The 27,336-nt window shown below is 34.0% G+C and overlaps 4 protein-coding genes across 6 annotated transcripts; 2 read left to right on the top strand and 2 right to left on the bottom strand.

Annotated features, from left to right (window-relative positions):
- Positions 1-1,186: 1,186 nt before the first annotated feature.
- LOC135841356 (N-acylneuraminate-9-phosphatase) lies at positions 1,187-10,030 on the top strand. The gene is made up of 4 exons (XM_065358286.1): positions 1,187-1,546; positions 5,369-5,543; positions 8,271-8,506; positions 8,586-10,030. The coding sequence occupies exons 1-4, from the start codon at positions 1,448-1,450 to the stop codon at positions 8,829-8,831; spliced, it is 756 nt and encodes a 251-aa protein (XP_065214358.1). The 5' UTR covers positions 1,187-1,447; the 3' UTR covers positions 8,832-10,030.
- Neurochondrin (neurochondrin) lies at positions 1,553-4,608 on the top strand. Its single transcript, XM_065358258.1, has one exon. The coding sequence runs from the start codon at positions 1,930-1,932 to the stop codon at positions 4,144-4,146; it is 2,217 nt and encodes a 738-aa protein (XP_065214330.1). The 5' UTR covers positions 1,553-1,929; the 3' UTR covers positions 4,147-4,608.
- Positions 10,031-10,096: 66 nt separating the features above from the next.
- On the bottom strand, positions 10,097-12,638 carry LOC135841346 (spermatogenesis-associated protein 7 homolog). The gene is made up of 7 exons (XM_065358270.1): positions 12,122-12,638; positions 11,792-11,900; positions 11,529-11,696; positions 11,313-11,432; positions 11,052-11,209; positions 10,834-10,975; positions 10,097-10,739 (listed from the first exon to the last, which is right to left on the bottom strand). The coding sequence occupies exons 1-7, from the start codon at positions 12,277-12,279 to the stop codon at positions 10,260-10,262; spliced, it is 1,335 nt and encodes a 444-aa protein (XP_065214342.1). The 5' UTR covers positions 12,280-12,638; the 3' UTR covers positions 10,097-10,259.
- Positions 12,639-15,221: 2,583 nt separating this feature from the next.
- Positions 15,222-26,947, bottom strand: spin (Protein spinster). Of its 3 annotated transcripts, none has more exons than XM_065358260.1 (10): positions 26,299-26,947; positions 25,419-25,615; positions 25,191-25,342; positions 24,683-24,886; positions 22,230-22,364; positions 21,517-21,778; positions 17,462-17,560; positions 17,132-17,369; positions 16,819-16,952; positions 15,222-16,699 (listed from the first exon to the last, which is right to left on the bottom strand). In XM_065358260.1, exons 1-10 carry the CDS (start codon positions 26,576-26,578, stop codon positions 16,682-16,684), a joined length of 1,719 nt encoding a protein of 572 aa, XP_065214332.1. In that variant the 5' UTR covers positions 26,579-26,947; the 3' UTR covers positions 15,222-16,681. The 3 variants fall into 3 exon arrangements, with proteins under 3 accessions (XP_065214332.1, XP_065214331.1, XP_065214333.1); XM_065358259.1 differs by lacking the exon at positions 21,517-21,778 and adding an exon at positions 21,847-22,108 and having other exon boundaries at positions 26,299-26,940; XM_065358261.1 differs by lacking the exons at positions 16,819-16,952; positions 21,517-21,778 and adding an exon at positions 21,847-22,108 and having other exon boundaries at positions 26,299-26,935.
- Between the last annotated feature and the right edge of the window lie 389 nt (positions 26,948-27,336).

Here is a 27,336-nt window from a genome sequence, read left to right as displayed (position 1 = left end):
TATTCATTTCAATGCTTGAAACTATTTTGATTTTATTGGTTGTTGTGGTGTTGCCACTCAAAAATAATGGTTTTTTTGGTGATGGTTTCTGAATTGGTTTTGCAATCACAAGCCATAATGGTTCCAATTAGTTTTAAGGTTTAAGTTTCAAAGTTTTTCTGGTTCTGGTTTTGAAACGGTTTCAATTTTCAAAAAAATATGGTGTGGATAGGTATTGTGGTTTTGGTTTTGTAATTGCATTTTTTTTGTGATAGTGGTGGTTTTTCATAGGTACCAAAAACCATTTCAAATTTTCGAATGGTTTTGGTGGTTGTGGACTGTGGTGGTTTTTGTATCAAGAACCATTTTGAATTTTTAAATTTAAATAGTTTTGGTTTTTTCTTTACAAACTTATTAAAAAATTTACCGAAAAACAAATTTAAGGTATGAGTAATACCATAAAGATAAACGGCCTACACGGGACTACTAAAAGTCTGATTTAAGACCAAAAAAAAAAAAAACAGAAAATTTCCATCACATGATCTGGAAAAATCGAAAAGGTTGTGGAAGTGGTTAAAAGTAAAGTAAAATAAAACAATAAAACCAATTAAAAAACATGGTTATGTGGTTTTATTATTGGTTTTGGTGTCTATAGCTGTTTTGGTTTTGGTTTTAATGGTTTTAATTTAAGCCCTGATTTATTTTTCTTCATTAGTTCAGTTTTCATCACTCATTATTACTCCATTAGTATCTCAGTCATTAGACGTGTTCTTTTTACCCGGATTTTGGCAGATTTTCAAGAATCTGGATTTTGGACGTTTTTTAAAATCTCTTTTTTTCAACACTTTATTTGAGATTACATTCACCAATTTTTCAAAACCTCAAGCCTTCTTTTCCGAAGTAAATTCAAAATCCATTTTCAAATTTCAAAAGCTGCTACCCGAGCAGATTCTTGTGGATTCTAAATCTGCCAAAATCCAGATTGGCAGATTCTCGAAAATCTGCCAAAATCCGCGTTAAAAGATAAAGAATTACTTCATTAGTCATTCATTTTTCATTTCGGCGATTTTTTTTCATTTTTCAAAAAAAAATAAAAATACCTTGAACTACGAGCAGACATTACCGCTCCAAGTGGTAGAGAAGAGAACTCGCCAATTCTGGTGCCTGAAGCATCCGGGCCGGGTGTAAATTTAGTCGTATAGTCGTAGGTCAAAAAAATCAAAAATGAGAGATAACGTAAAACGCATTGCAAATTACGCAAGTTAAATTGGTTGATTTCATTAAACTTTCAAGAAACAATTACTAAAAACCTTGATTAACCCTGGCATTGAAAGTCTCATCGAAAACAACTAGTGTTCGTGCGACCGTTCGTTGATAAACTCGTTTCAAAATTGGCGGTGTACGAGCTACATACCGAAGAAAAATTTCCATCTTAAATGCTGCATTACCTTACGATAAATGTTTAGACATGTCCGTCAGTAAATTATCAAATATTAAAGCGATTCTGTTCGATATGGACAACACTCTGATCAACACCAGAGTGGGAGATAATCAAACTTGCGAAAAGGTACTTATAAACATGCTTTTACATTGATAGGTACTCATATTGTTCTGAAAATATTTGCCTCGATGTTAATTTTATTCATTTTCTAAACTCTGCGAATTATTTAAATTTGACCCTAAATCATTGCTTGAGTGGTTTTCGTCAGTGTTCTTCATTAAGCTAAACCTAAACGCGCATACATCTGTTTACCCGATTCATGAGAACTGTATATGTAATTGGAACGTTGCCAGTACGTTGGAAATCAGATACTCCGAAAATAAAACCAAAGTTTATTTGCCTCTGTCAGTATAAATAGATCGAGAGACTCTGTGCGCGTTAACGATGTGTTATATTAATTTGTAAAATAATTCGAATTTTTTCTTATTGTATACGATCGAAGTGTTACGATGGCGCAAGTTATACCAGATTCGGTTAAAAAATGCTTAGCCATATTGAAAGGAGCCAAAAGCGATACGGAAAAATTCGCCGGACTTTTCATGGTTACGAAACTGGTCAAAGGTAAAGACTGCACCTCTCATAATAAAAAGTTACTTTTCGAAGCTATCGGATTCCCATTCTTGAAACGTTTACTACTCAGTCCCGATGTGCCGGCTGATTGTCCGCCTCAGATTTACAAATCTGTCGCTATGTCCGTTCTGTCGGCGTTCTGCCACGAGGAAGAGATCGCAACGCATCCGCAAATTTTGACCAATATCGGCGTATTCTTGGATATCGTTCAACAAGCCGATGCCGATGATTACGAAGATGACCTTATCATCATTAACGAAGCGTATGAGTGTTTGCAGAATATCGCTTTACACGATGCCGGTCAGAAAGCTTTATTCGAATGCGGAGCTGTACTCAAAATGTCCGCTATTTATTCGCAACAAAGTTTCCAAACCGATGAAGCTCTAAATGTCCTAGTCGCATTGGTCGGACGATTCGGCTCGGCTGCTTGGGCCGATGATATTAACGCCTTTAACGCTCTCATTAATGTGCTTTCGCTGGATTTCGAAACAGATCAATCCGAAAGGAAGTTCAAATTAGCCGACGTTCTGTGGGCGCTAATTTTCAACGGTCCTAAAGACTTGATCAACGATAATGTCAACAACGAGAGCTGGCCCAATAGCATTCTGAAAGGATTGACCGATATATTAACGAGCAAAATTGTAAAGAAACAACGCGATCCTGCTTTGAAACTCGCTTCCCAAGCTGTCGCCACGTTAGGCCCGGAATGGGCCCTCACAGATACCGACAAACCGAAACAATTCTTCTTGCTGTTGGTTCACTTGGCAGCTGTCGAAGTCCGAATGCAGCTGGAAGATAAGAATTTCAACCACGTGCTCGAGAACGGCGAGCTAGTAGTCGCCTGCTTCACCATTTTAGAAATATGCGTCTCGTTTATCGCTCAAGATACCTTGGAATTGGATCAGAAAGAAAGGCAACACATTTACACAGCTCTTAAAGGCGCTTTTTCCGCCGTAATCACAACATTAATCGATTTATCGAAAAAGAAAATCGAATTGAAAGCCGATAGTAAGCTTTTAGTCTACGGAATGATACGAGCTCTTGCTGCTTGGTTAGCTCAGGAAACTGGAGCGATGCGAGAAGCTGTCTACTCGCTTTTGCCTTACTTATTGAAAGTATCCAACGAATCGTTCTACAATTTCCGAACTCAGTACGTTTCCGATAAAGTCAAAGAAGCCAAACACGAAGCGAACGGATCGACCGAAGAAATCGATCCGTCCAGTCAAGTCGATCTATTACGTTTATTACTGCCAGCCTTGTGTCACTTGACCGTCGAAGACAAAGCTCGACAAATTTTGCTGAAAGAAAATCAACCGGACGTATTACACGAATGTTTCGCCTTCCATTGGTCCATCGTTCATTATAAAAAACCGCCTGTACCGAAATCCGAACGTAATAAAGTCAAAGGACCCGAACCCGAATTACCCCAAAAGCTCTTAGATCAAATGGTCGACTCTCGAGCAGCTATGATCAGCTTGTGTAACATCTTCATGAACATTACCGTATTAGAATCGAAACTAGTCGAAGAAAACATGCTGTTCGCATCGTTGACCAAGTTCGTTTTCAATAATCTACCAGAGTTGAAAAATATCCCCGATAATCTGGTGCTTCACGGTAACATGGCCGTACTCGGACTATTACTTTTGAAACAACAAGCGAAACGCGTGAAAAAAGACGATTTTTCTATTTGTCGGTATATCCAGTCGACCATCAGATTCCTCTGGGATGCTTACAGCGTCGAGGAATCCAACGACGCGTCCTCGTTGGTTGTTTCGATGGCTTACAAAAAGAACTGGATGGAGTTAATGGAGCTTTGGTTCTTGGGTATGCAAACGTTAAGCTCTATTTTACCCATGTTACCTTGGATTTCTGAATTCGCTGTCGAGAGTGGATGGGTCGAAGGTGTGGTAGAGATGTTGAAACAAGTCAAAGTTGGATCTCTGCCGGCGAATACCAAGTGTGCATACGAAGATTTCCTCTGTCATTTGGTCGAAGCGAATAAAGACGTTATTAAAGTGTTGAAAGATCATAATACTTTGACTATGTGTCGTACCCACCGATTCATGGAATTAGGCAAAAGAATCGCGCATTCGTAAACCGTACACTAGATCGTTTTATACTGATATTTGTACTAATAATTTATCATTCATACTAGATACGATGATATTATTTTTTCAACGTTCGTTGTTTGAATTGTTTTTTTTTTTTTTTTTTTTTTGTATTTACTTCGTATAACAGTTTTGAGAAATCGTGCCTAATTTTGTGCATTTAATTTTATATTCTATCAAGTGTTTTTTTTAAAAATCAGTTTTCTATATATTTTATGTTATTACATACTTAGAGATAAATAGTATTCGAAAGGCTATCGTTTTCAAGTATAGAAAACCGACTTAATGTTTTGAGAATTGCTTAACGGTTTCAAACTAATTTAATTTTTTGAAAAAGTTTCTCGAACTTCTGGTAGCCTACATGTATTTTCTTGTTTGTTCCTTTTCATGTTGGTTTTTTTGTTTCGAAGTTCATTTGAATAAACTTACTGTTCCGCATGATGCGGTATTTATGGCGTTATTTATTTTCGGAGTACTTGTGCCAAATGTGTACTGTAACAAAGTTCCAACTCCATCGATGAGTAATTTTGTGCATGACTCGTTAAAATTCACCATTTGTGTGTTCTCATTCTTTTAAATCGTATTATGGCATTTTAATAATTTTCGAATCTTGATACTTTTCGATCTACTCTGGCTTTCTAACACTTAAATGTACTAAATGGTTAGCCAACGCAGCCTAATAATAATTAAAGACTCGCTTCTATAAATAAAGAACCGTCGACACAGTTTTCCTCGAATTGACCAAATTTTCGTCCAAATTGAGCGTTAAATTCTCTTACTCACGATGATATTACGAAAGCGAACAACCTACAATTTTAAAGTTTGAAATTGGCGATAAACACGATAAATTTTGGCTATCTCTCAACATGATTCAGGTTCCCTGATACGTTACTCTATCTACCTATATGCGTTGAAATAAAACTCTTGAAACCTTTACATGCGCTTTGATAAGCTTTTTAAGTGCTACAAATAGTAATGTGAAATTTTCGTTCGAAGCTTTATGTATGATGAACAAAATCAAGGTCAATGATGACGTTTTGATATTGGTAACGATAGGTAGTAATTTTTGTGTAAATTAGATAAAAATGTGATCTTATCTGGAGTCGAATTTTTATTGCAAAGAAATTAACCCTACGCTAGGCTACGATCACGTCAAATGACATGCAAAAATACCCTCATTTCATTGAAATTATTTTGACGGCTGTTCTAGTTGAGTTACTATCTAAACGAGAATTTCAATTTGGACTTCGAAGCTGCTGAAAAAGTAACCTCAAAATATCTGCAATTGTTTCGTGAAAACCCGCAAAGTTCTGACGTCAGCATCTACGAATGGCGCCTTTCCCTTTGGAAAAAGGCCTTGGGTCCGATGTACGACCATATCGCAGGTAGGTTTCATTCTGATGACATTTTTTATAGTCGGGGAGCCCGCTTAAGGATCTATTGCACCCCCCCCACCCGTCGATCCTCCGGGACAACTTTTTTTTTAAAGAAGAGTTAGCCCAGTCAAAATGATTGGGATCCAAAGTTTTTTTGGTGAATATTGTCTAGGGTGGTATGCTGAACAACATACTAAAATTCCCCGCCCCTACCCCACGAGCAACCCCCCACACAGTGAATCAAAGCCCCCCAAAATCAGTTTTTCGTCAAAAACTCCTGAAATATTGAATTTTGAGTAAAATGGGCTCAGTGATCATTTCATCTCCTCTCTAATACCTATCAAATGAGCTGTCGACCAACTCTCTAGCCTCAAGGGGGGTAGCGCTACGACCCCTCAAAGTGACGTGATTTTAATAATTTTACATTTTATGACTTGGGACTTGTAACTTGTTCTAATTGATAAAATGAAGTCAAACTGGGGGAATGGGATTCTTTTGGGAGCTAGAGATTAGAGTTGACCTCTGGAATGAGGAGGGTCAAAGTTGAAAATTACGGGATGGTCATTTTTTTGGAGGGGCATAGCATGACCCCAAATGGATGAAAAGGGTCCAAAATCAACCCATCGGGCAGTATTCACATTATGATCCAAATTTCAGCTTCCTAGGCCATCCCCACTCCTTTTAAGATGGAAAAACCGAAAATAGGGGCAAATAATAAGGGAATTTTCACCTTGATTCCGCTTTAAATGGAGTGGGGATGACCTAGGAAGCTTTTTGACGAAAAACTGATTTTGGGGGGCTCTGATCCACTGGGGGGGGGGTTAGCTCGTGGGGTAGAGGCGGGGACTTTTAATATGTTGTTCAGCATACCACCCTAGACAATAGTCACCAAAGAAACCTTTGATCGCAATAATGTTTGGGTTCACCTATTTTTTTCTGCTATTTGACTGGGCTAGAGTTCTAAGGAACATTTTTAGCCTTGTACTCAAAAAAAAAGTGGCCCTACTTACAAAATGGCGGCCATTTTGATTGACAGGTCAGCCGAAATCGCAGGTTTTGCGTTCCAACATAGAACTTGGACGACATTTTTTAAACCGTACAAACGTAGATCGAAAGATCAGGCAAAAATTCATCATTTGTCAAAATTTCAAGTGCTAAAGTGCGTTTTTCGATTTTTGGTGAATTTTTAAAATCAAATTTAGGCCAGAAATAAGGGGAAAAAATCAAAATTTTACCAAATTGACCAAAAAAGTTGAAATTTGGTATATACCCTATTATCGACATGCTAAATGGATTGGAAACTGTTTCAACCGGTTTTGAGAAGTTCTGGAGCCTCCAGAAGATTTTTGAAACTCGAAATTCCCACAAAATTTCATCAAACGGAGATGGAAAGCCGAAATCTACTCTGCAAACTAATTTCAATACGCTATGAAGTCGACTGGAGGTTGATTTCTAGTAGTTTTGGAGCCTCCAGTAACTTTTTGAAAATTACTGGAGCCCCCAGTAGATTGAAACTTGAGAAATTTCATCAAATCGAGTTGGATAACCGAAATTTACTCTGCAAAGTAATTTCAATACGCTACGAAGTCAACTGCTGGGGGATTTCTAGTCGTTTTGGAGCCTCCAGCGATTTTTTAAAAATACTGGAGCCATCCAGTAGATTTTTGAAACTTGAAATTTCGGGAAATTTCATCAAATGGCGATGGAAAGCTGATATTTACTCTACACTCTAATTTTAATACCCTCTGAAGATGACTTCAGGTGGGTTCAAGTCATTTTGGAGCCTCCAGCGACTTTTTGAAAATTACTGGAGCCTCTAGTATGAAGTCGACTACATGGTGGTTTCAAATGGTTTTGAAGCTTCCAGCTACTTTTTGGAAATTTCAATTTTCCAAAAAAAAAACGCCATACGACCTTTCAAAAAGTTGCTGGAGGCTCCAAAATGACTTGAACCCACCTGAAGTCATCTTTAGAGGGTGTTAAAATTGGAGTGTAGAGTAAATATAAGCTTTCCATCACCATTTGATGAAATTTCCCTAGTTTCAAAAATCTACTGGAGGCTCCAGTAATTTTCAAAAAATCGCTGGAGGCTCCAAAACGACTAGAAATCCCCCTGCAGTTGACTTCGTATCGTATTGAAATTACTTTACAGAGTAAATTTCAGCTATCCAACTCGATTTGATGACATTTTGCGGAAATTTCGAGTTCCAAAAATCTGCTGGAGGCTCCAGAACTGCTCAAAACGGTTTGAAACAGTTTCCAATCGATTTGACATTTCGAAAATAAGGTATATCCCAAATTTCAGCTTTCTTGGTCAGTTTGGTAAAATTTTGATTTTTCCCTCATTTTTGGCCTAAATTTGATTTTCAAAAATTCACCAAAAATCAAAAAACGGACTTTAGAACTTGAAATTTTGACAGGTGATGAATTTTTGCCTGATCTTTCGATCTATCCTTGTACGGTTTGAAAAATTTTGTGCAAATCCTATGTTGGAACGCAAAATCTGCGAGTTTTGCTGACCTGTCTATCAAAATGGCCGCCATTTTGTAAGTAGGGCCACTTTTTTTTGAGTAAAAGGGCTAGAAATGTTCCGTAGGACTTCTCCTTTAAGAAAAAAGTTGTCCCGGAGGATCGACAGTAGGGGAGGGTGCAATAGATCCTTAAGCGGGCTCCCCCGCGACTATTATCTTTCTGAATTCAACAATCATTCATCTATAATTTTCACATCTTTGTTAGACGAAGTATCAAAAGAGTATCGTCGATTGAGATATCATTACGTAAAATTACCCAGCGAAGTTCGTTCGCTGTTGGACGAATTACAGTCTTCGTATAGACTATGTCTTATTTCGAATGGTACTTCTGACGGTCAATGGGAGAAAATACAGGAATGCGGACTCGAGTCGTGCTTCGAATGTATTGTTATCTCTGGCGAGACCCCTTGGAAGAAACCAGATGCTAATATTTTTTATAAAGTAAGATCTTTTCCGACATCGATCAATCAATGGCTATGATGATCATTGTTGTAACGACCCGATTGTGAAATAATTACAGGCTTGTGATGAATTAAACGTGAAACCGGAACAATGTGTGATAATAGGTGATAGAATTGAAACTGATATCGAAGGTGGAAAGAACGCCAGTTTAGCTGCAACAATATGGATACATCATACCAACGATAGTTACCAGTTGTTACCAGGCGAAAATAATTGCCCCGATTTCGTCATAAACAAAGTTACAGAACTGAAAGAAATCTTATGTCAATTAAATTCTCCTGCGCCGCAGGATACTACAAGATGACAACGTTCGCCCAAGACGATTACGAGTTTTCGCTCGTATCGTCATTTTTTTATTATATTATTCGATGAAAAATTCTGTGATAACAGAATCTACCTTTTTCATATTTAAATTGGGGACTTTTTACGGATAGTGGTCTTATTTTTATACTGTATTAGTGAGAATTGAACAAATGGATCTGGTTGGATATACTATGATTGCGCATGTTACCTAATGATTTTGTACTGTTTTTTCTACGTACCTATTTAATCGATGTTTTGTTGAGTTATATCTATATCTTTTTAAGCGGGTTGTTGAAATTTATACTTATTTTAAATGTATTTGATTACCTGCTGCGGTGCCTTCAAATTAAAACTAGTACGTTTTTTCCATATCAATTCTCTTTTATTCTTATATACAGGTGTAGGTTTACTATTTTTACTATAAATTCTCGTTTTTCACTGACCATGTATCTCTTCTCTGCGGGCCTATATTGATACTCGTTCTTTTCTCAGGTGAATTTTCAATTACCTACTTACGCTATTTACGTTATTTTCCTTCCATTTTATTCGTAATTCGTGTTGAAATACATTCGATAAATAGAATTTACTATTTACATTAGTATATTTTTGAAATAAGTACTTTAGTATTTGAAGATTGTTCAAGTATGCTGGAGCTAATTTTGCTGTAGTAATTTATTTTTTGTTTTAAATTCAAATCTTTTTAGAAACAGTATCAAAATATTACTTAGAAGGTGGTTTGAAATTTTGAAGTGAAAAACTTCTTCAGAGAATTTCATCTGGTATTAAAAGGGCGCTATTTGGATATTTTTTTGATTTACATGTTAGTGTTTTACAATAATGCAATTGGTAGCTTTTCTTTATGGTTTAAGATTCGTTTTTCTTTATAGAAGATTGAGAAAAATTGAAAAATTACTCGTACGTATTAAAATTGGATTATAGATTCATCATAAATAATGTTTTGATTTTTCTCGTTATTATACGTAGGATATGCCTATATTTTCTTTGTTTGAAAATCCTTGAGCATAAATTAACTCAGAGTTTAATACTTACTTATTTTATTGTTGATAATTTGTGTTTGATATGATTTATGCTTTGTGTTATTTTTTTAATGGCAGTTGTCCTAATATACATAAGAATTGTGATTTTTTTCTTGAAAATTATGTTACCAATTGTTATGTATTAAAAATCTACGTACCATTTCATTGTTGTGTTATTCAAATTTGAAAAAATTACTCTTTCAATTATGAAACAGCTTATTAATAAAACTTTTAAAAATTATCAAATTTTATTTACTTAATGTCTTTGATACATTACATTTTGACTTCAAACAAAATAATGAGTATTTGAGAAAAAAAAACTGACAAATACTTAATTAATTTCTATAAAAATTAACCCCTTCATCAAAAAAATTCGATTAGCTTTACACTTTTCAAGAATTTCCAGACATTTCTGATCTCGATTCGATTTCAGAATCTTCTCCTCGACTTATATTCTCTTCCTCTGCAATACTGCTGTCATTTTCTTCGATTTCTTCATTATCACTGACTGAGGATATTCTATCATTATCTTCGGTATTGTATGAAATGTGCTCATCACTAGATTCTCGATTACTTATTTCCGAAGCTACCGAATGGTTATCAAAATCACTGAAATCGTCGCTGTATTCGTGTTCTTTTGATGTATCCGCGTCTTCAATGGGCTCTTTGATTTTAGGAATTGCTTCACTTGTATGATCCACAGAAATTGGGTTTTCTTGCTGAGAAGAGTCATGGAAGCAATCTCCTGCTGATTTAGTCGATTCTGAGATGGATGAGTCTTTACATAATCCGTAATTTTCATCGTCTAATTTATCATCTTTAGGTACTCCTAGACGTTCTTGTAATTTGGTTATCTCTTTTTGCATTTTTTCCTGTGAAATTAATTTCACAAACTGAGTTAAACTGATACGAAATTTATGATTAATTTAATTAAAATAGGTACGTTAAATGATTTGGTTTGCCAACCATTTCAAGTTCATATTTATTGATTCGCACGTGATGTTGGAAAACACTTTTTAGAGCTTTATTAGTGAAAATGTTCTTCTTCAGGATATCATTGGTGATATCTTTCAAGAACTGGATGTAAAAAACTTCATTCTTTACTTTACTGTAATCAATAAGAAGAATTATTGATACGTAATTAGGTAGGTCTAGGTGTAGGTACCTCGAGAAAAATTACATACTTGATTGAAGTATTGATAATTTTAGATTGAATATTATCAGCCATGATTAATTTAGCAGGCAGATGCTTATTAGATAAATTTTGAGGAGTTGAACCACGACTATCTCCGCTTAAAACACCTTCTCCTTCGTTATATGCGGAATCTTCGCTGGATTCTTCCTGTAAAGCGATAAGAATTAAGAGGTTTGATAAAATGAATCATTAGTAGAGCCACAGTTATCTATATAGGTAGGTATGATTGAATCTCAATGTGAATACTGACTGAATAACTATTGTGGTCCATAAAAGCGAGTGACTGCTGTCTTTTAGAATTCTTCAAAGACGATTTATCACTAAATAAAGGTTGAGATATAAATTTGTCCGTTTTATCATCTTCATTATGCTGTATAAATAATAATTAATTAAGTAGGTATTGAAAATATCTAATGTCATTATCACTGATTGCCTAATCTAATGTGTATAGTAAGCATATGCTTACTTGAGGTAATGGCGATGAGGGTTCAGTAGCCTTTATCCTTTTCCTTCTCGGTGGATGGTAAACACGTAAATTCCGAAGCTTGGACTGCGCGCTTGTTTTCAATATTCTAGGATTGAAGGGTTTGTTTAGTGCATTAAACGCTTTGTCATCATGTTTACTCTCTTCTTTCTATATAAAATTACAAAAATTTAATCATGATTGGGAACAGCGTGGCATAAGATGAATTTTGTTTGTAACGAGTATCAAATCAGAAAAATACCTACCTTGTTATGATGCTGGTAATAATATTTACATGTGATGGTACCTGCATTGTCTTGGGTCAAATATGGTTCTTTCTGAAATGTTTTTACTTTTTCTTGCGCTGGTGTTTTTCTACAAAACAAAAGAACAGAATTTCAATAGACAAAAAATATAGGTAATATGAAATGAAGTACAAAATGATGAAGCTATATCGATCATTTTTGTTGAACTTGTATCCACATCATTCAAGTATAGGAAATGAAAAATATGTATAGCTACCTATGATAGAAAGTTGTTCACAAATTGATTTTTGATACATCAGCAATCAGCATAAAAATTTGAAAAATACTCACAGTCGAAATGGTGATGATGGATTCCTACCAAAGTTCCATTGAGAATTGATTTTAATTTGAAGAGGTTTTGGTGGCGAAGTATCAATTGTTGGCTTAGCGTTGAATATTTTCAGGTAATGATGACACATATTGAAATAAATAGTGTGTTTATTCTCCATCTTTTAAGAAATCACTGCACAAAAAATAAAACTGCAGTCGAGGGTATTATAACAATAAACGGAGAAAAAACACTCATGAGTCATAATGCACGTCGAATGCAATATATGTACAGAAAATATCGCGCAAGGAACTACATACAAGCTAATAGAAACTACCCAAGTGTTAAAGAACTAATAACATTTACACAAGGGTGAAATATATCTTAACAAATAGGTACCTATATTGGTTAACGAATACAACAGGTGTAGCTATTGTCCATTCCCTCCACAAGGACACCCCGACATTTGCATTTCATAATAAAAGTTACTATGGGGACCGCTTATAAACAAAACGTAGGTACTTTGAATTTGTTCATATACTACTTTCAAGTTTAACTTTGTCACTTCATCGATTAGGATTAGGTTTCCTCTTTCAAGAAAAAAAAGTCATATAGGTAAACAATTGAACGTAAATAAATAAAAATAACATCAGGTAGGTTTAAAAAGTCTGTATATGCACCATTAGGTAATAGGTATAGGTACCCATTTAATTTTCAAAAACTCACATAGCAAAATTCAAAATAGGTACATAAAAAATGTAAAAAAATATCAAAATCAAAAATAAATAATCTCGGTTACTTTTTAAGCAACCAAGTTACTAACGTTACTAATATGTAGTAACTTTTGGTTACATTTTAATAATTTTGGTCACTAAAAGTTACTTTTTCCGAAATTTTTCACAAATTTCTTTTTTTCCCCAAAATTTTATCCAAATAAATTCTTTGAAAAAAAACATTGCTTTTATTTAAATGGCGCTCACTGCTTTTTAGTGTGGGTAGCACACTATTGTTTAGCATTACGATTACGAATTTTATTTTTTCAGTTTTGATGATTTTTCGACAGACTATTATTATTTTTGAATTTCTCGATGGTTTTCAGTGGATTTTCTCCTGTTTTGATTGATTTTTACATCTTGAATGTTAGTGGTAATTTTTTTCCATGATTTTGCTTTGAATTTTGATGATTTTTTTCTCCTGAATTTTGCCAAATTTTATCACCTTGAATTCTCGTGATTTTTTCATGAAAATTTTCCCTTGATCTTGTGTGATTTTATTGCTCAAATAGTCGGAATTTCTCCTTATTTCGGTTCGATGTTTTTTTTTTGAATTCTGTGAATTTTTTCTTCACGGATTAGGTGAGTTTTCTTTTGAATTTTTGTGGATTTTTCCCCATTCTGAAGGGTATGATTTTTTTGAATTTTTGCAAGTTCTCTATTTTCAAATTTTTCGACGATTTTCTCGGAATTTCCATTTTTTTTCTCTTTTCGAATTTTGGCGAAGTTTCTCCAGTTTTGACAGATATAGTTTTGTTCTAAATTGTGGTCATTTTTTTACCTAAATTTTGACTGCACTTTTTTAATTTTATTTTAACATTTTTTTTGAGTTTCGTGCTTTAAAAAACAAAAGATTTTTTTGCTCACATTTTTGTGGAATTGTGACTTTTTTTCTTCCAAAAATCATGATTTCCTTTAAATTTTGATCTTTTTTTTCGAGAAGGGGTGACGGAAGCTTCTTCAAAATTTCATGACTTTGTTATTTTTTTTTTCACCCTTTGTGGTGAATTTTTTTGCATCTTGATATCTTTCATTCGTTGATCCCTCTCTCACTTTGAAGAATTTTTTTTTCAAGTGGGAATTATTTTCGTCTGTTGAATCATCTTCAGTTTTGCTTTTGCTAGAAATTTTTAGATTTATTTCCGAATTTATACCTAATTTTAATCCTCGCGAGTTTCTGAATTTTCGAGAGTTTTCTATTTTCATCATTTCTATAATTTTGTTTTGAACTTTATTGATTTGTTTTTCTGCCTAAATTTTTGTTCTTAATTTCGGCGAAACCTTTTTTCTTGTTTTTTTTTTTGAAATTTTTTTATAAAATTTTCTCCTAATTTAGCACCAAATGTTAGTAATTCTTTCTGCTTAAATTTTTGCAAAATTCCCCTGTTTACAGATTTTTTCGAGTTTTTTTAGACTTTGAATTATTTATAATTTTTTTGAGGATTTCTTTTTTTCTCAAGTTTTATTCTTTTGAATTCACGTAGATTTTATTTTCCAATTTTTCGACGATTTTCCCCGAATTTTCGTGCTTTTTTGTGAAGTTTTCGCAATTTTATCAGTAAATTTTTTGTTTTTTTTTTAAATTCTTGCGATGCGATGTTTTTTCTTGAATTTTGGTGCTTTTTACCTTAATTTTTTCGGTGGCGTTTTTCTACTTCTAATCGAATTTTTATTCTGGAATCCTCGTGATTTTTGTCAACTTTTTAAATTTTGACAAAACTCTGTTTTTTGGTTCATTTTGAATTTCGCTCTTGAGTTTTATTCGTAGGGACTTATGATTTTGATTAATTATTAAAAGAAGATCACGAAGAGGTTTTTCAACATTATTTTTTTTCTCTCCAGATTTGATCTTTTCTCTGCTTTCCGTTCTGGTCGTTTTCTCTCAATTTCAATAATTTTGTCGCCTTTTTTTACATTTTTTTTGAATCGTGCCAATTTTTAACAGTTTTGATGGAGGATTTTTTTCTTTTTGAAGCAAGGTACATTTTTTTGTATTCGATGCGAATTTTTAAAATGAGTTTCACAATTCACTTTTTTTCCAAATTTGGATTGCAATCTCCCCCCTCTCCCGCCGACTTTTCCTGTTGATTTTACTTTTTTTTTTAATTCTTCAATAATTTTTTTTTTCAATTTAGATTTTTCAAAAGGACTTTCGCCGATTTTTCAACGTTGAATTATTCGTTCATTTATATACGGTCGACGAGAAAACTGTAAAATTGTAAAATCAGTACTAAATAATTCAAGAATTGCCGAATTCTAAAGAAAAGGGTCGAATTATTCTCGAGCCATCAGCAGAAATACGCGAATGTTGCATCGAAATTGCAACACAAATAAACATAGAAGGCAATACTTATTCAAATCAACCATTTTTATTCAACCGGAAACTTCAAAACTTCACTATACGAGATGAAATAATTACATAGAATACTTTCACATAGATATTTGTCACAACTTACTGTAACATCGAATAAATAATATGAGATATAAGTAGATGATAAAAATTTAAAAAAAAAACAAACAAACAAAAACACGAGGTATGAAATTTGAAAACATTACGATATTTTGTTTTCTTAAAAAATAATAAACCGTATGGAATTACAAGTAGGTAAATGCTTTGGTACAATGCATTCGCATTGTGTTATGAACGCTCATCACACACAAATACATAGTCACAAACATACACGAGACAATATGGCATAAAAATTTGATTATGGAAACCTTCATTGAATAATTTTTGTACCAAAGTTACGAATACATCACATATAAAAAAAAAAAGTTAATCTCGCACACAATAATTCACAAACTCCTTTTGTAGTATCATTTTTAAAATCTCAATTCGGAACATAAGTGCGATAAATACGTACCTAATTTAAATTGCAATACGATATTTGCGATCAAATTAGGTAAATAAAAATAATATAAGGATCTATTCAATAAATACAACAACAATAAACAACAAGCTTAAAAATATACGACTCATCACGTCTTTCCAACAATAATCCGCTACACGTGAAATTTTGACTACCAATTCTCAAAGTACGCAATTACCTACCCTACTTCACTTGTAATCATTTACTTCAAGGAACATTAAATACTAGCAACACACACCTCTACAATAAAATAGGTAACAGGAAGCAGCTTTCTTTGCAAAAACGCAATTCAATAAGTAAAATACGCGGGATCAACCCGGAAAATAAATTCCATTGAATTTCAACTGATTTTTCTAATTCAGGAACTTCGATATTAATGGACGGCAATAACCGTTCGACCGTTCTTCTAATATTCAGATCTACGTATAATTAAAATTTGGAATAGGAATTTTCACATTCGTTACACGATGAATTATTATTAAAAACATACGAAGACGCCGGACGCGTAGCTTCGCTTTTCGCTTAAAATTACTTTGAAAAACATTCTAACCGATACTACCCGTACTAAAAATCTCTCTCTCATATTTTCATAGTCGACTTTCGTTGCATTGATAGATTAAATACAATATTTGCATTTTTTTTAAGTACGTGAATATGTTGCAAAAAAATGTAAAAAAAATATATAAAACATATCACGTAGGAACTTAAATACATAATAAATCGAATTAAAACACCCATTTTTTTCAACTTATTCACTATTACGAACCGAGTAGGCCAACGCAATATACTTTTTATCAAGTAAAATTGACGAGTAAATGCAAAATACTCTTGGATTCTTGGCCGTGGCAGTCTTTTAATCTTCTTATTTCTTATCAAAAATCTCTTCAAGTATGTTTGGCCGCATCTACATCCGATATATCCGAATATAAATCACTACTGGCTACTGGATTGTCTTCGCCTGAAAACAGAAAGAATCCCGATTAGCCGAGTTGATCTCCGGTGTCAGCTTTTCGAAAGCTACAAAACACGTAGAAATGACGAAAAAAAGTATAATCTAAAAAACACCACGTTAACTACCTCGCTTGCTATGTTGCTACTCATCAAAATACCCCTTCTACCAAACAAATCTAAACCTACAACTGCCGACTTTTCCATACCATTTTTAACCATAAGTTCGTAAGATAAATTCAGACTCGAAAAATCTCGTACTCCTAAAACATACCGTGTAAAATCGATTCGATATAATTCCCATAATTTGTTAAACTGTCCGACGACAATGTAACGTAGTACTTCGACGCTATAATTCTTAATTCACGATAAACATTTCGATAATTAGTTTCTCATTAGCTGTTAAAATAATATTGTGTTTCTTTTCGACGATCCTTATTACCTTGTAATTGCCTTTCCGCCGCTTGTTTATCTTCTACGACGTACATCGCTGTCAGTAGGAAGAACACTCCGCCGAGTACTTCGACAAAACTGGTTGTAAACAAAGCGTATTGTAAACTCCGGAATTCGATCTGCGGTGATAGACCATCCACGTGAGAAGGTTCAATGGTGATATCGGTTGACGCAAATACTGCTAATACAGCTCCATTTTTAAGAAATGCTTTGAAGAATTCCGATAACTAGAAATAGAAATGAATTAATTAGCATGTTTTTGTTTTATGTACAATTACACCTAAGGAGTAAATTGATGGGAAAAAATGCCATATCTTACCACTCCAATTAGATAAGGACTGCCGGCGTCACCGAAAGCGTGAGATACCAGAATTTGGAAAGCCTCTGCTGTTGACCTTCTAGTCGGTTCAACGACATACTATAAAAACATTAAAGAAAATTACAGAAACATTAATATTTAGTGTAATTAGTACCTATTCGGTACACTGGTAGAATTTTTTTTATCAAAAAATAAAAGATACAAAATACAGAATATTTTAAACAGAAAAGAACTGGAGCATTAGTTCGTACAAGTATTTACATACAGTCTAGTCCTATTGCGTCAAAAAAGCTAAGCTTTTTTTTCACGATTTAAAAATACCAAAAAAAAAAAAAAAATTTCTGTTCATAGAGGAAATTTTTATAATCTGCGCGAATTCACGTATCTGAATTAACTCTCCCTCCCGAACTCTCATTCTGAAACATCCAGAGTGATTCTCGATTTTTTTTCAATTACCTAAAACTGACCCACTTCCTCCCCCTCCCACCCACTTCGAAGCTTCTAGCACGATTTCAGAATCATATTTTTCCAAGATTTTTGAATTTTCCCTGAAAGCGAGAAAATTTACTTGGGCAGCTAACAATGCAGGGATTGTACTCAAATTGTTCTCAAAAAAAGTAACTTTAGTAACTAAAAAAGCCGGAAAAAGTAACCAAAAAAAACGTTGATGTAAAAAAAAGTGCTAACCAAAAAACTTCAATGTATACAAAACATCACATTTTATTTTAGACAAAAAAAAAGTAACGAAAATTTCTATAGCATTTTTTTCAAAAAAACAACAGAAAAAAACATCAAAATTCGAATAAAAACTATTTAAAAAAAAAAAAAAACTAGCAAAAGCTCAAAAAAGATGATTATCAACATTTCGAAAGTAAACTACTCGTAGGTAGATCAAAATGCAAAAAAAAGCATGAAAAAAATATTGGATTCCGGAAACATAATCGAAAAATGTGTTGAACTATTGAAAAAAATGCAAAATTGAAAGAAGAGGAGGAAGACTTTCGAAACAGAGGGAAACGAAATTTAATCCATCATTCAAAATCATTTCAAAAACTCAAACACAAAAATACCAATTGTAAAATAGCAGAAATATTGAAATGAGCAAGGATTCGATAAAAAAAAAATTATTCGAGTGTTGAGAAAAAATAAACAATAATTTGTAAAAAAATTCCATAAATAAGAAGAATTATTTTAGAACGAGAAACTTATTAAAATCAACAGGACATGGCGGTGGGGGAGGGGGGGAGATTGCAATCCAAATTTGGAAAAAAAGTGATTCGTGAAAACCATTTTAAAAATTCGAACACAAAAAAATGTACCTTGCTTCAAAAAGAAAAAAAATCCACCATCAAAACTGTCAAAAATTGACACGATTCAAAAAAAAAAGTGAAAAAAGGCGACAAAATTATTGAAATTGAGAGAAAATTACCAAAACGGAAAGCAGAGCAAAGATCAAGATCTGGAGAGAAAAAAACTAGTCAAAAAATAATGTTGAAAAACCTCTTTGTGCATGATCTTCTTTTAATAAATCAAAATGAATAAAACTCAAGAGCGAAATTAAAAATGAACCAAAAAACAAGAGTTTCGTCAAAATTTAAAAAGTTGAAAAAAATCACGAGGATTCCAGAATAAAAATTCGATTAGAAGTAGAAAAACTTCATCGAAAAAATTAAGGTAAAAAGCACTAAAATTCAGGAAAAAACATCGCAAGAATTGAAAAAAAACTCACGAAATTTAACGATAGAATTGCGAAAACTTCACAAAATAAAACACGAAAATTCGTCGAGAATCGTCGAAAAATTGGAAAATAAAATCTACGAGAATTCAAAAGAATAAAACTTGAAAAAAAATCAAGAATTCCTCAAAAAAATTCTAAATAATTCAAAGTCCAAAAAAACTCAAAAAAAATCTGTGAACAGGGGAATTTCGCGAAAATTTAGGCAGAAAAAATTACTAAAATTTGTGGCTAAATTGAGAGCAAATTTTTAAAAAATGTCGAAAATTCAAGAAAAAAAGTTTCGCCGAAATTAAGAACAAACATTTAGGCAGAAAAACGAATCAATAAAATTCAAAACAAAATCATGAAAATGGTGAAAATTCCGAGAAAATCATCGAAAAACTTGAAAATAGAGAACTTGCAAAAATTCAAAAAAATCATACCCGTCAGAATGGGGGAAAATCTACAAAAATTCAAAAGAAAACTCACCAAATCGGCGAAGAAAAAAATCACCATCAAAATTCAAGATGTAAAAATCAATCAAAACGGGAGAAAATCCACTAAAACCCATCGGGAAATTCAAAAATAATAATTATGTATGTACCTGTCGAAATTAGAAAACCCCCAAGTACATACATTTTAAAATAAAAATCATCAAAACTGAAAAAATTAAATTTGTAATGCTGAAAAAGCTATGATGCCATTTTAATAAAACCAATGTTTTTTTTTTGAAGAATTTTGGATAAAATTTTGAAAAAAAGAAAGGAAATCTTGGTTACTTAAAAAGTAACCGAGTACAATCCCTGAATGCAAGTTCTGGTTCACTCTCAACTGCTTTAACGAATTTACTCACAATTGAAGCGATTACCAGAAGAAACCCATTAAGCGTGTTTTTTGACCAGAAGTTCTTCATTGGTTTGGTTTTAATTTTTCAAAAAAAAAAAAATTCCAAAGCAACAGAAAGAAAAAGAAGAGTAATTACTTAAAATACATATTAGAAGCTGTATGAAAAAAAGGTCTAGATAAGCCTTATCATCTCATTTTTCCACGCTCCCTTCAAACAGACTCAGATTTTAACATATTGAGGTTTTTTCAACGATGATTCAGCCTCAATGAGTAGTATACCGAAGTTTATCGGGCAACAGAATGAACTTCTGACACATTTTTTGACATCTGAACATCGTTATCAAGTAATAAAATACCTTTACTCCAAAGTAAATGTTTGCCGCATTCTTAAAAGATTTCATCATCGTGTAATCTAAAGTGAAAAGTTGGATATTCGACCGAAAATATCTTATAAAAATACATTTTTGACCTACGAGTACTCTAGCTGTTGCGTGCTACAAAAAGATTAAAACGTTATCACGATAATTTGTAAATAAATATGTAATTTCAAAATAACACGAACACACTTTTTTTTCCTTGCAGAATACTCATAGGGAAAATTGTCGTGAAATTCCGCGAATAAAATTTTTCCTTTTCAAGATTAGTAAGTAAGAAAATCAGAAGTGTATTTTTTTTTTTTTTTTTAATGGTAAAAATTTCAACAAAAAGCTAATTAAACTACGCACGTTGAAAGAGAAAAAATACAGAAAACATTGTTTGTTCCGCCTACGACCGGACCCATTAGAAAAATTGAACCTACAAATAAAACCCACTCAATCGAGAGATTACCAACAAAAAAAAAAAAAAAAGTATATCAGTGACGCAGTAACATGGATATCTAAACGCAACGTTGCGTATCGAAGCTTAGAAACAGCGAAGGTGTAAAATGTTTGTAATATTTGAAGCAATATTATCAAAACATTTGCCAATAAACAAACCCTCAGATAACATAATGTATTCAAGCTGTTCATATTCCATTGAAATTTCAACATAGCCCGTGTTTAAAAGCTTTACTAGTAAATTCTAAAAAGCATCGCACAATTACGACCCATTGAAAATAATCAGTTCTTTTCAAACGATTTAGTTTTTTCAAACAAGATAAGGATGTGATCGACGTCAAGTCGCAAAAAAATTTACTCGAACAAGGACGAGCGATGCTCTAAAATTTTTAAAACGTTTTCCAATACAACTGACTAATTTTGAGATAATTTCAAATCTACACAAAGCCTAAGTAAGCACTATAAATATCGGCTCAAAACTACGCGACAAGAGTCGAACAATGCTCAAAAAATTAACTAACCACAACATATTAAGCAAAAAGGAAACAAAATACATAAACCCTTTTCACCAAAACCTACATACGTTCGTATAAAAAGCGCGCAAAAGAAAAAAGTAAAACCACCACCGGATAGGCGAAAAAGAGGAAGAATAATTTAGCTGAACAAGTTCTTACCAAAGTAATATCATTGGACACAGACCAGTTTAAACTCAATGTAATTTCGGTCAAAAAAATCAGTAACCATGTAAGAAAATAACTTTTTGAAGCGAAAATTATAACAAACACCATGAACACAGCGCTTAGAGTTAACCCACCGCCGCATATAAGCGGATCAACATTGGGCCACACAGGACGCAACCAATTGGAAGCGTACACTCCGGCTAATACTCCAGTTATTCCAGAAATTACAGTTACAACGCCAAATATCAAAGAAATTCTGTATGTAAACAAACAAACACGCTCTTATGTAATAAATAAGTTGTTAAAAAAATGAAATTTTCTTACCAATAGTATATCCGCTACGATGGACCAATTTAAATTCAAGAATACCTCCCCGATGAATACAAAAATATAACATATTATTACACTATAACTAGCCGTCCACGATGCTAGAAATAGTAACGGGGCGCTCACTAATAATCCGAAAGCACAGATTAGAGGATCCGCATGTTCGTATTGTGACTTCATACGTTGTGAAAGCCACATACCTAACGGAACTCCTATTAAGCCTGAGATCATGGTCAATATTCCGAACACGTATGATACGCTATAAAAATTTAATCCTCAAGTCAATCAAATTAATTCGTAAAGCCTCATTCGTTCGACAATTTAATAAACGAACGCCTGCGACTTGGATGATAATTACTTCTTTTGTGACGTTCACTTACGTATTTAAGTCAGCCTCTGCGTGTCCAGATTGTAATCTTAAGCCTGCGTGGATGAAAGTTGGACCCCACCATGCCAGCGCTCCGGTCACAAATGCTACACAGGTGAACCCTGCGGTGGATAGCATGAAACTTCGACTGCAAACAAGAGAATAATTCGAATTAGCATTTATTGAAAATTCAAAATAATAAATAGTCGGGGAGCCCGCATAAGGATTAATTGCACCCCCCCCCCACCAATCCTCCGGGACAACTTTTTTCTGAAAGGGGGAGTAGGTAAGGTACTAACAAGGGAACCTCTTGACGTGTCACTCTAATTTGAACGGGACCGCGATTTTTGGAAAGAGCATAGTCTAAAACCCCCAAAACTAAATTTTCAGCTGCCCAAGTTCATTTTTCCATTTTTGGCGAATTTTTGAAAATTCAAAATTGACTGTTTTTGGTGATTTATGCTTTGATCAATAAAAATGGTCAAAATAAGTCCCAAAACTAATATTAATTACCCAAATCCAAATTTCATCATTTTCAGCCATTCTGGAGCCTCCAGCGCGATTTTTCAATTTCTCCAGAATTTTGAATTTGCTCCAGAAGGCGTGAATATGAAGTTGGGCAGCTAAAAATCGAGTTGTACATAACACTCGACCTGTTTAACGAGTTTATCCACATTTGAGCCGATTTTGGGAGTGACACCTCAAGAGTGGTTTTTTGAGGTGTCACTCTCGCTCCAAAACGGCTGGAAATGGTAGAATTTGCGCTCCGGGGGTTAGTTCTACAAAAACTACAGCGATTGGCGCAAATTTCAAAAATTTTCTCACAAACGGTTATCTTTTGATTTTTTGGATTCTTCAATTTTGAAAAAAGCTGGTCAAAAAACGACTCTTGAGGTATCACTCCCAAAATCGGCTAAAATGTGGATAAACTCGTTAAGGTCGAGTATAATATACAACTCGATTTTTAGCTGCCTAACTTCATATTCACGCCTTCTGGAGCAAATTCAAAATTCTGGAGAAATTAAAAAATCGCGCTGGAGGCTCCAGAATGACTGGAAATGGTGAAATTTGGATTTGGGTAATTAATATTAGTTTTGGGAGTTATTTTGACCATTTTTATTGATCAAGTATGTACTTTTTAAAAAAAGCATAAATCGCCAAAAACAGTCAATTTTGAATTTTCAAAAATTCGCTAAAAATCGAAAAATGAACTTGGGCAGCTGAAATTTTGGTTTTGGGGGTTTTAGACTATGCACTTTCCAAAAATCGCTGTCCCGTTCAAATCGGAGTGTGACATCTCAAGAGGTTCCCTTGTAAGGAATATTTCTAGCCCTTGTCCTCAAAACAAAAACATGGCCCTAATGACAAAATGGCGGCCATTTTGATTGATTTCAGTTTTCCAACTTCGTTTGATGAAATTTTGTTGATATTTCAAGTTTCAAAAGTCTACTAGGGGCTCCAGTAATTTTCAAAAAGTCACTGGAGACTCCTAAATGACCTAAACCCAGCAGAGGTAATCCTCAGAGAGTGCTGAAATTGGAGTGCAAAGTAAATTCACTCTTTTCATCTCCATTTGATAAAATTTTATGAAAATTTCAAATTTCAGAAATCTACTGGAGGCTTCAGTAATTTTCAAAAAGTCACTGGACACTCCAAAACGACTTGAAATCCACCTGCAGTCGACTTCGTAGCGTATTGAAACTAGTTTTCAGCATGAATTTCGTCTTTTCAACTCCATTTGATGAAATTTTGTGGAAATTTTAAGTTTCAAAAATCTGCTGGAGGCTCCAGAACTACTTTAAACGGTCTGAAACAGTTTCCAATCGGTTTGGCAGGTCGAAAATAGGGTATATTCCAAATTTCAGCTTTCTAAGTCAATTTGGTAAGATTTTGATTTTTTCCCTCAGTTTTGGCCTAAATTTGGTTTTCAAAAATTCACCAAAAATCGAAAAAGGCCCTTAAGTATGTACTTAAAATTTTGTCAGATGATAAATTTTTGCCTGCTCTTTCGATCTACCTTTGTAAGGTTTAAAAAATTTCGTGCAAGTCCTATATTGGAACGCAAAATCTGCGATTTCGGCTGACCAGTCAATCAAAATGGTCGCCATTTTGTGAGTAGGGCCATGTTTTTTTTTTTAGGACAAATCTCAAGATCAAGATAAATATTTTACATAAGTTCTTATGAAGTACATATAATAAAATTTATTATTAAAATTTTCCAAGAATTCGTCCAAAATTGAGAAATCAGCTTAAGCACCTTGAAATATATGAATAGAATCCATTTATCAGCCAACCTCAGTCAAAAATATGCACTATTAATCATTTTAACAAGTATTTCAGAGGCCAACTTCAACCTACCTAACAGGAAACGACATAATACCTAGACCTACACATGCACACAGGTTCAATGCACAATGGGAACGTTTACATGTGACAGTAAAAATTGCTCAAAAATAATCGGCTTACTTGTGCATTAAAATTTTGATATCGCTGGTCCAGGAAGTAGCTTGCAAATGAGATCGACCCTCGCTGAACCCTCTGGTTGGTTCTTCCATGACGAATAATATCAATAGCACGGCGACAATACCGGCAAAAGGGGTAACTCTCAGACCCCATTGCCAACAGTTGAGTATTTCGGCTGTTTTGGAACCAACGATGTAGCCAAACCCGCTGCGATAAAAATAAACGTGAATAAATTAACGTACGCTTGCATGGTTGCATTTTTGCAAAAACAAAAAAAACAATTACTGAAATACATTATACAGTATATAGGTACATCGATATACAAGGACGTTGTAAACAAAATAATCATCGGGTGTGACGTAAGAAACTTGTTTCTCCGGCACAACAATACGTTTCAATAACGTCTGGTAGTGCTTCAATTACCTACCTCCATACGTCTATCAATCCATCCATAACAATCATTACAACGTTCGTAAGTTGAAAATAAATAAATCAAGTAGAAAGTACCAACCTGCCTACAGGTATGGCGAAGTAAAATGCAGCCAACATTTTCGAGCGTAAGTTTTTAGCGAACATATCACTTATAATGGTAGGTGCCACCGTCGAATAACTCGCTTCGCCGATACCCACCAGCATTCGGAAGAATAAAAATGGATAGTATGTCTGTAAAAGAAAACAAATTTCTTGAAAAAATCCATCCACCGAGATCAAAAAAGGGGCTCAGTTTTTATAATCTTACTTCCATAAAAGATCCAGCCATCGTTGTTAATGACCACAGGAATACACCGAAGGCCATAATATTCTTTCTGTTATAACGATCTCCTAGGTATCCAAAAATAGGTGCGAATAGCATGTAGCTAATAACGAATGCAGTTTGTAATAATCCAGCTTTATCGTCGTTTATAACGTAGTACTTTTTCACATCCGTTAAAATTCCTAAAAAAAGAAAAGAAAAAAAAGATCAAACATTTTTTTATTCGAATATCAATCGAAATTGCAGATTGAATGCATAATTATTTAGGTTATCGTATCTGGTAGCTATTAAGCTATCTCCGGTAATTAATATTTCCGGTAGAGATCATTCAAATCTGTATTTACGACCAAGATTTTTTTTATTACTTTCACTTACGACGAGTTCATCGTTATCGTAAACTTCGATAGATAAGGCGTAATGCAATTTTTAATTTTTCATTACCCGGTATCATGCCTTAACAAGTTTTAATCAGGCTTACATGACGCAAAAGCCAGCAGATTATATCATTGTAATTTCATGACAATTATGCCGTTTATTTTGGCAAGGATGAGTAAAATGTAATGCAATATGAATGTTGTTGAGATCATACGATGAGTACGTCGGTTAGTAGCAAGGCAAGCATACGTATACGTCATGCGTCTGGTATCAACATACGATAAAAGCTGGATTCTTATTGGTCAATTTCAAATCATACGATGACATCAATAACAAGTCAACCTATCGACGAAATGAAATTTCATGTGATTTTTACACGTTAACGTACGTTGCATTATTACTATACATTCACTTATCCACGTGATTAATTTTTTCATTCGCTAAGTTAAGTTACTTAATCGAAGAAAAAAATCAAATCAAGAAACCTTACCCGCTATCGTATAACGATCCATGTAGTTGATTAAATTCACGAAACACAGAATTAAAACCGTAAGCCACTGAGAAGTAGTCATCCTTGGAGATTCTTCGGGCTTATCGAATTCAGAATTTTGGGCTGAGCACATTTCTTCTATTAATGGATTACCATTTCGACTGTTTGCACTTTTCTCACATCGGCTATACATTCCACGGGGTAAAACGTTTTCCGGCTCCATGTTACTGATCAAGTCGAACGAATGCTTTACACTAATCGAGTGTTTCTGAGTTGGCATTAATTATTATCAGATGGTTATGACTAAGCGAACAAATTACAAATGAAGGAAACTTAGAACAAAAACGACACAGATTATTCACGATTCAACGCATATACTTTCGATGCAAGTATTAATCATACGAGAGTTGTTATCTAAACTACAATTCATTGATACTTTGTACACAACGAGAAACATGATCTGTTAACCGAAACAATTTTTTTAATCACACAAATTGAAAAATAACAAACTTTTCCGACTTCATGGCTAGCTTAAATTTGCGCACATTATGCACTTCAACACTTGCAACAAAATTGAAAAATACAGCCAAGTAGCATCAAAATGTAAACACTACAACATGAATTACCAAAGTTTTCCCCTTGTACTCTTCTTCACTTCGCTTCCACTTTACTCCCACCATTCAATTTCAATGAACGTGGTAAACATCGACCTTTTAGTTAACCTAGACGGCTACTCATACGCAAAATTATCCCACTGGTTATGTCGCCAACTCTGTGGATTTCAAATTAGAAACAAACGCATCTGCGCATGTCTCAGGAAACGTGTGTGTGTATTTTGTTGTTAGTGGATTAGGGGTGGAAGTGGGGGTGCTGGTGGTGTTTCCGTTTACTGTTCACAAGCATCAATTCCTGAGACATGCGCAGATGCGTTTGTTTCTAATTTGAAATCCACAGAGTTGGCGACATAACCAGTGGCCTTAGTTTGCATTGGAGTAGTCGTCTAGGTTAACTAAAAGGTCGATGGTGGTAAATGGAAAC

Source organism: Planococcus citri, chromosome 3 (genome assembly GCF_950023065.1).
Source record: "Planococcus citri chromosome 3, ihPlaCitr1.1, whole genome shotgun sequence".
NCBI classification, from domain to species: Eukaryota; Metazoa; Arthropoda; class Insecta; order Hemiptera; family Pseudococcidae; genus Planococcus; species Planococcus citri.
This window is presented reverse-complemented; position numbering and strand designations above follow the sequence as displayed.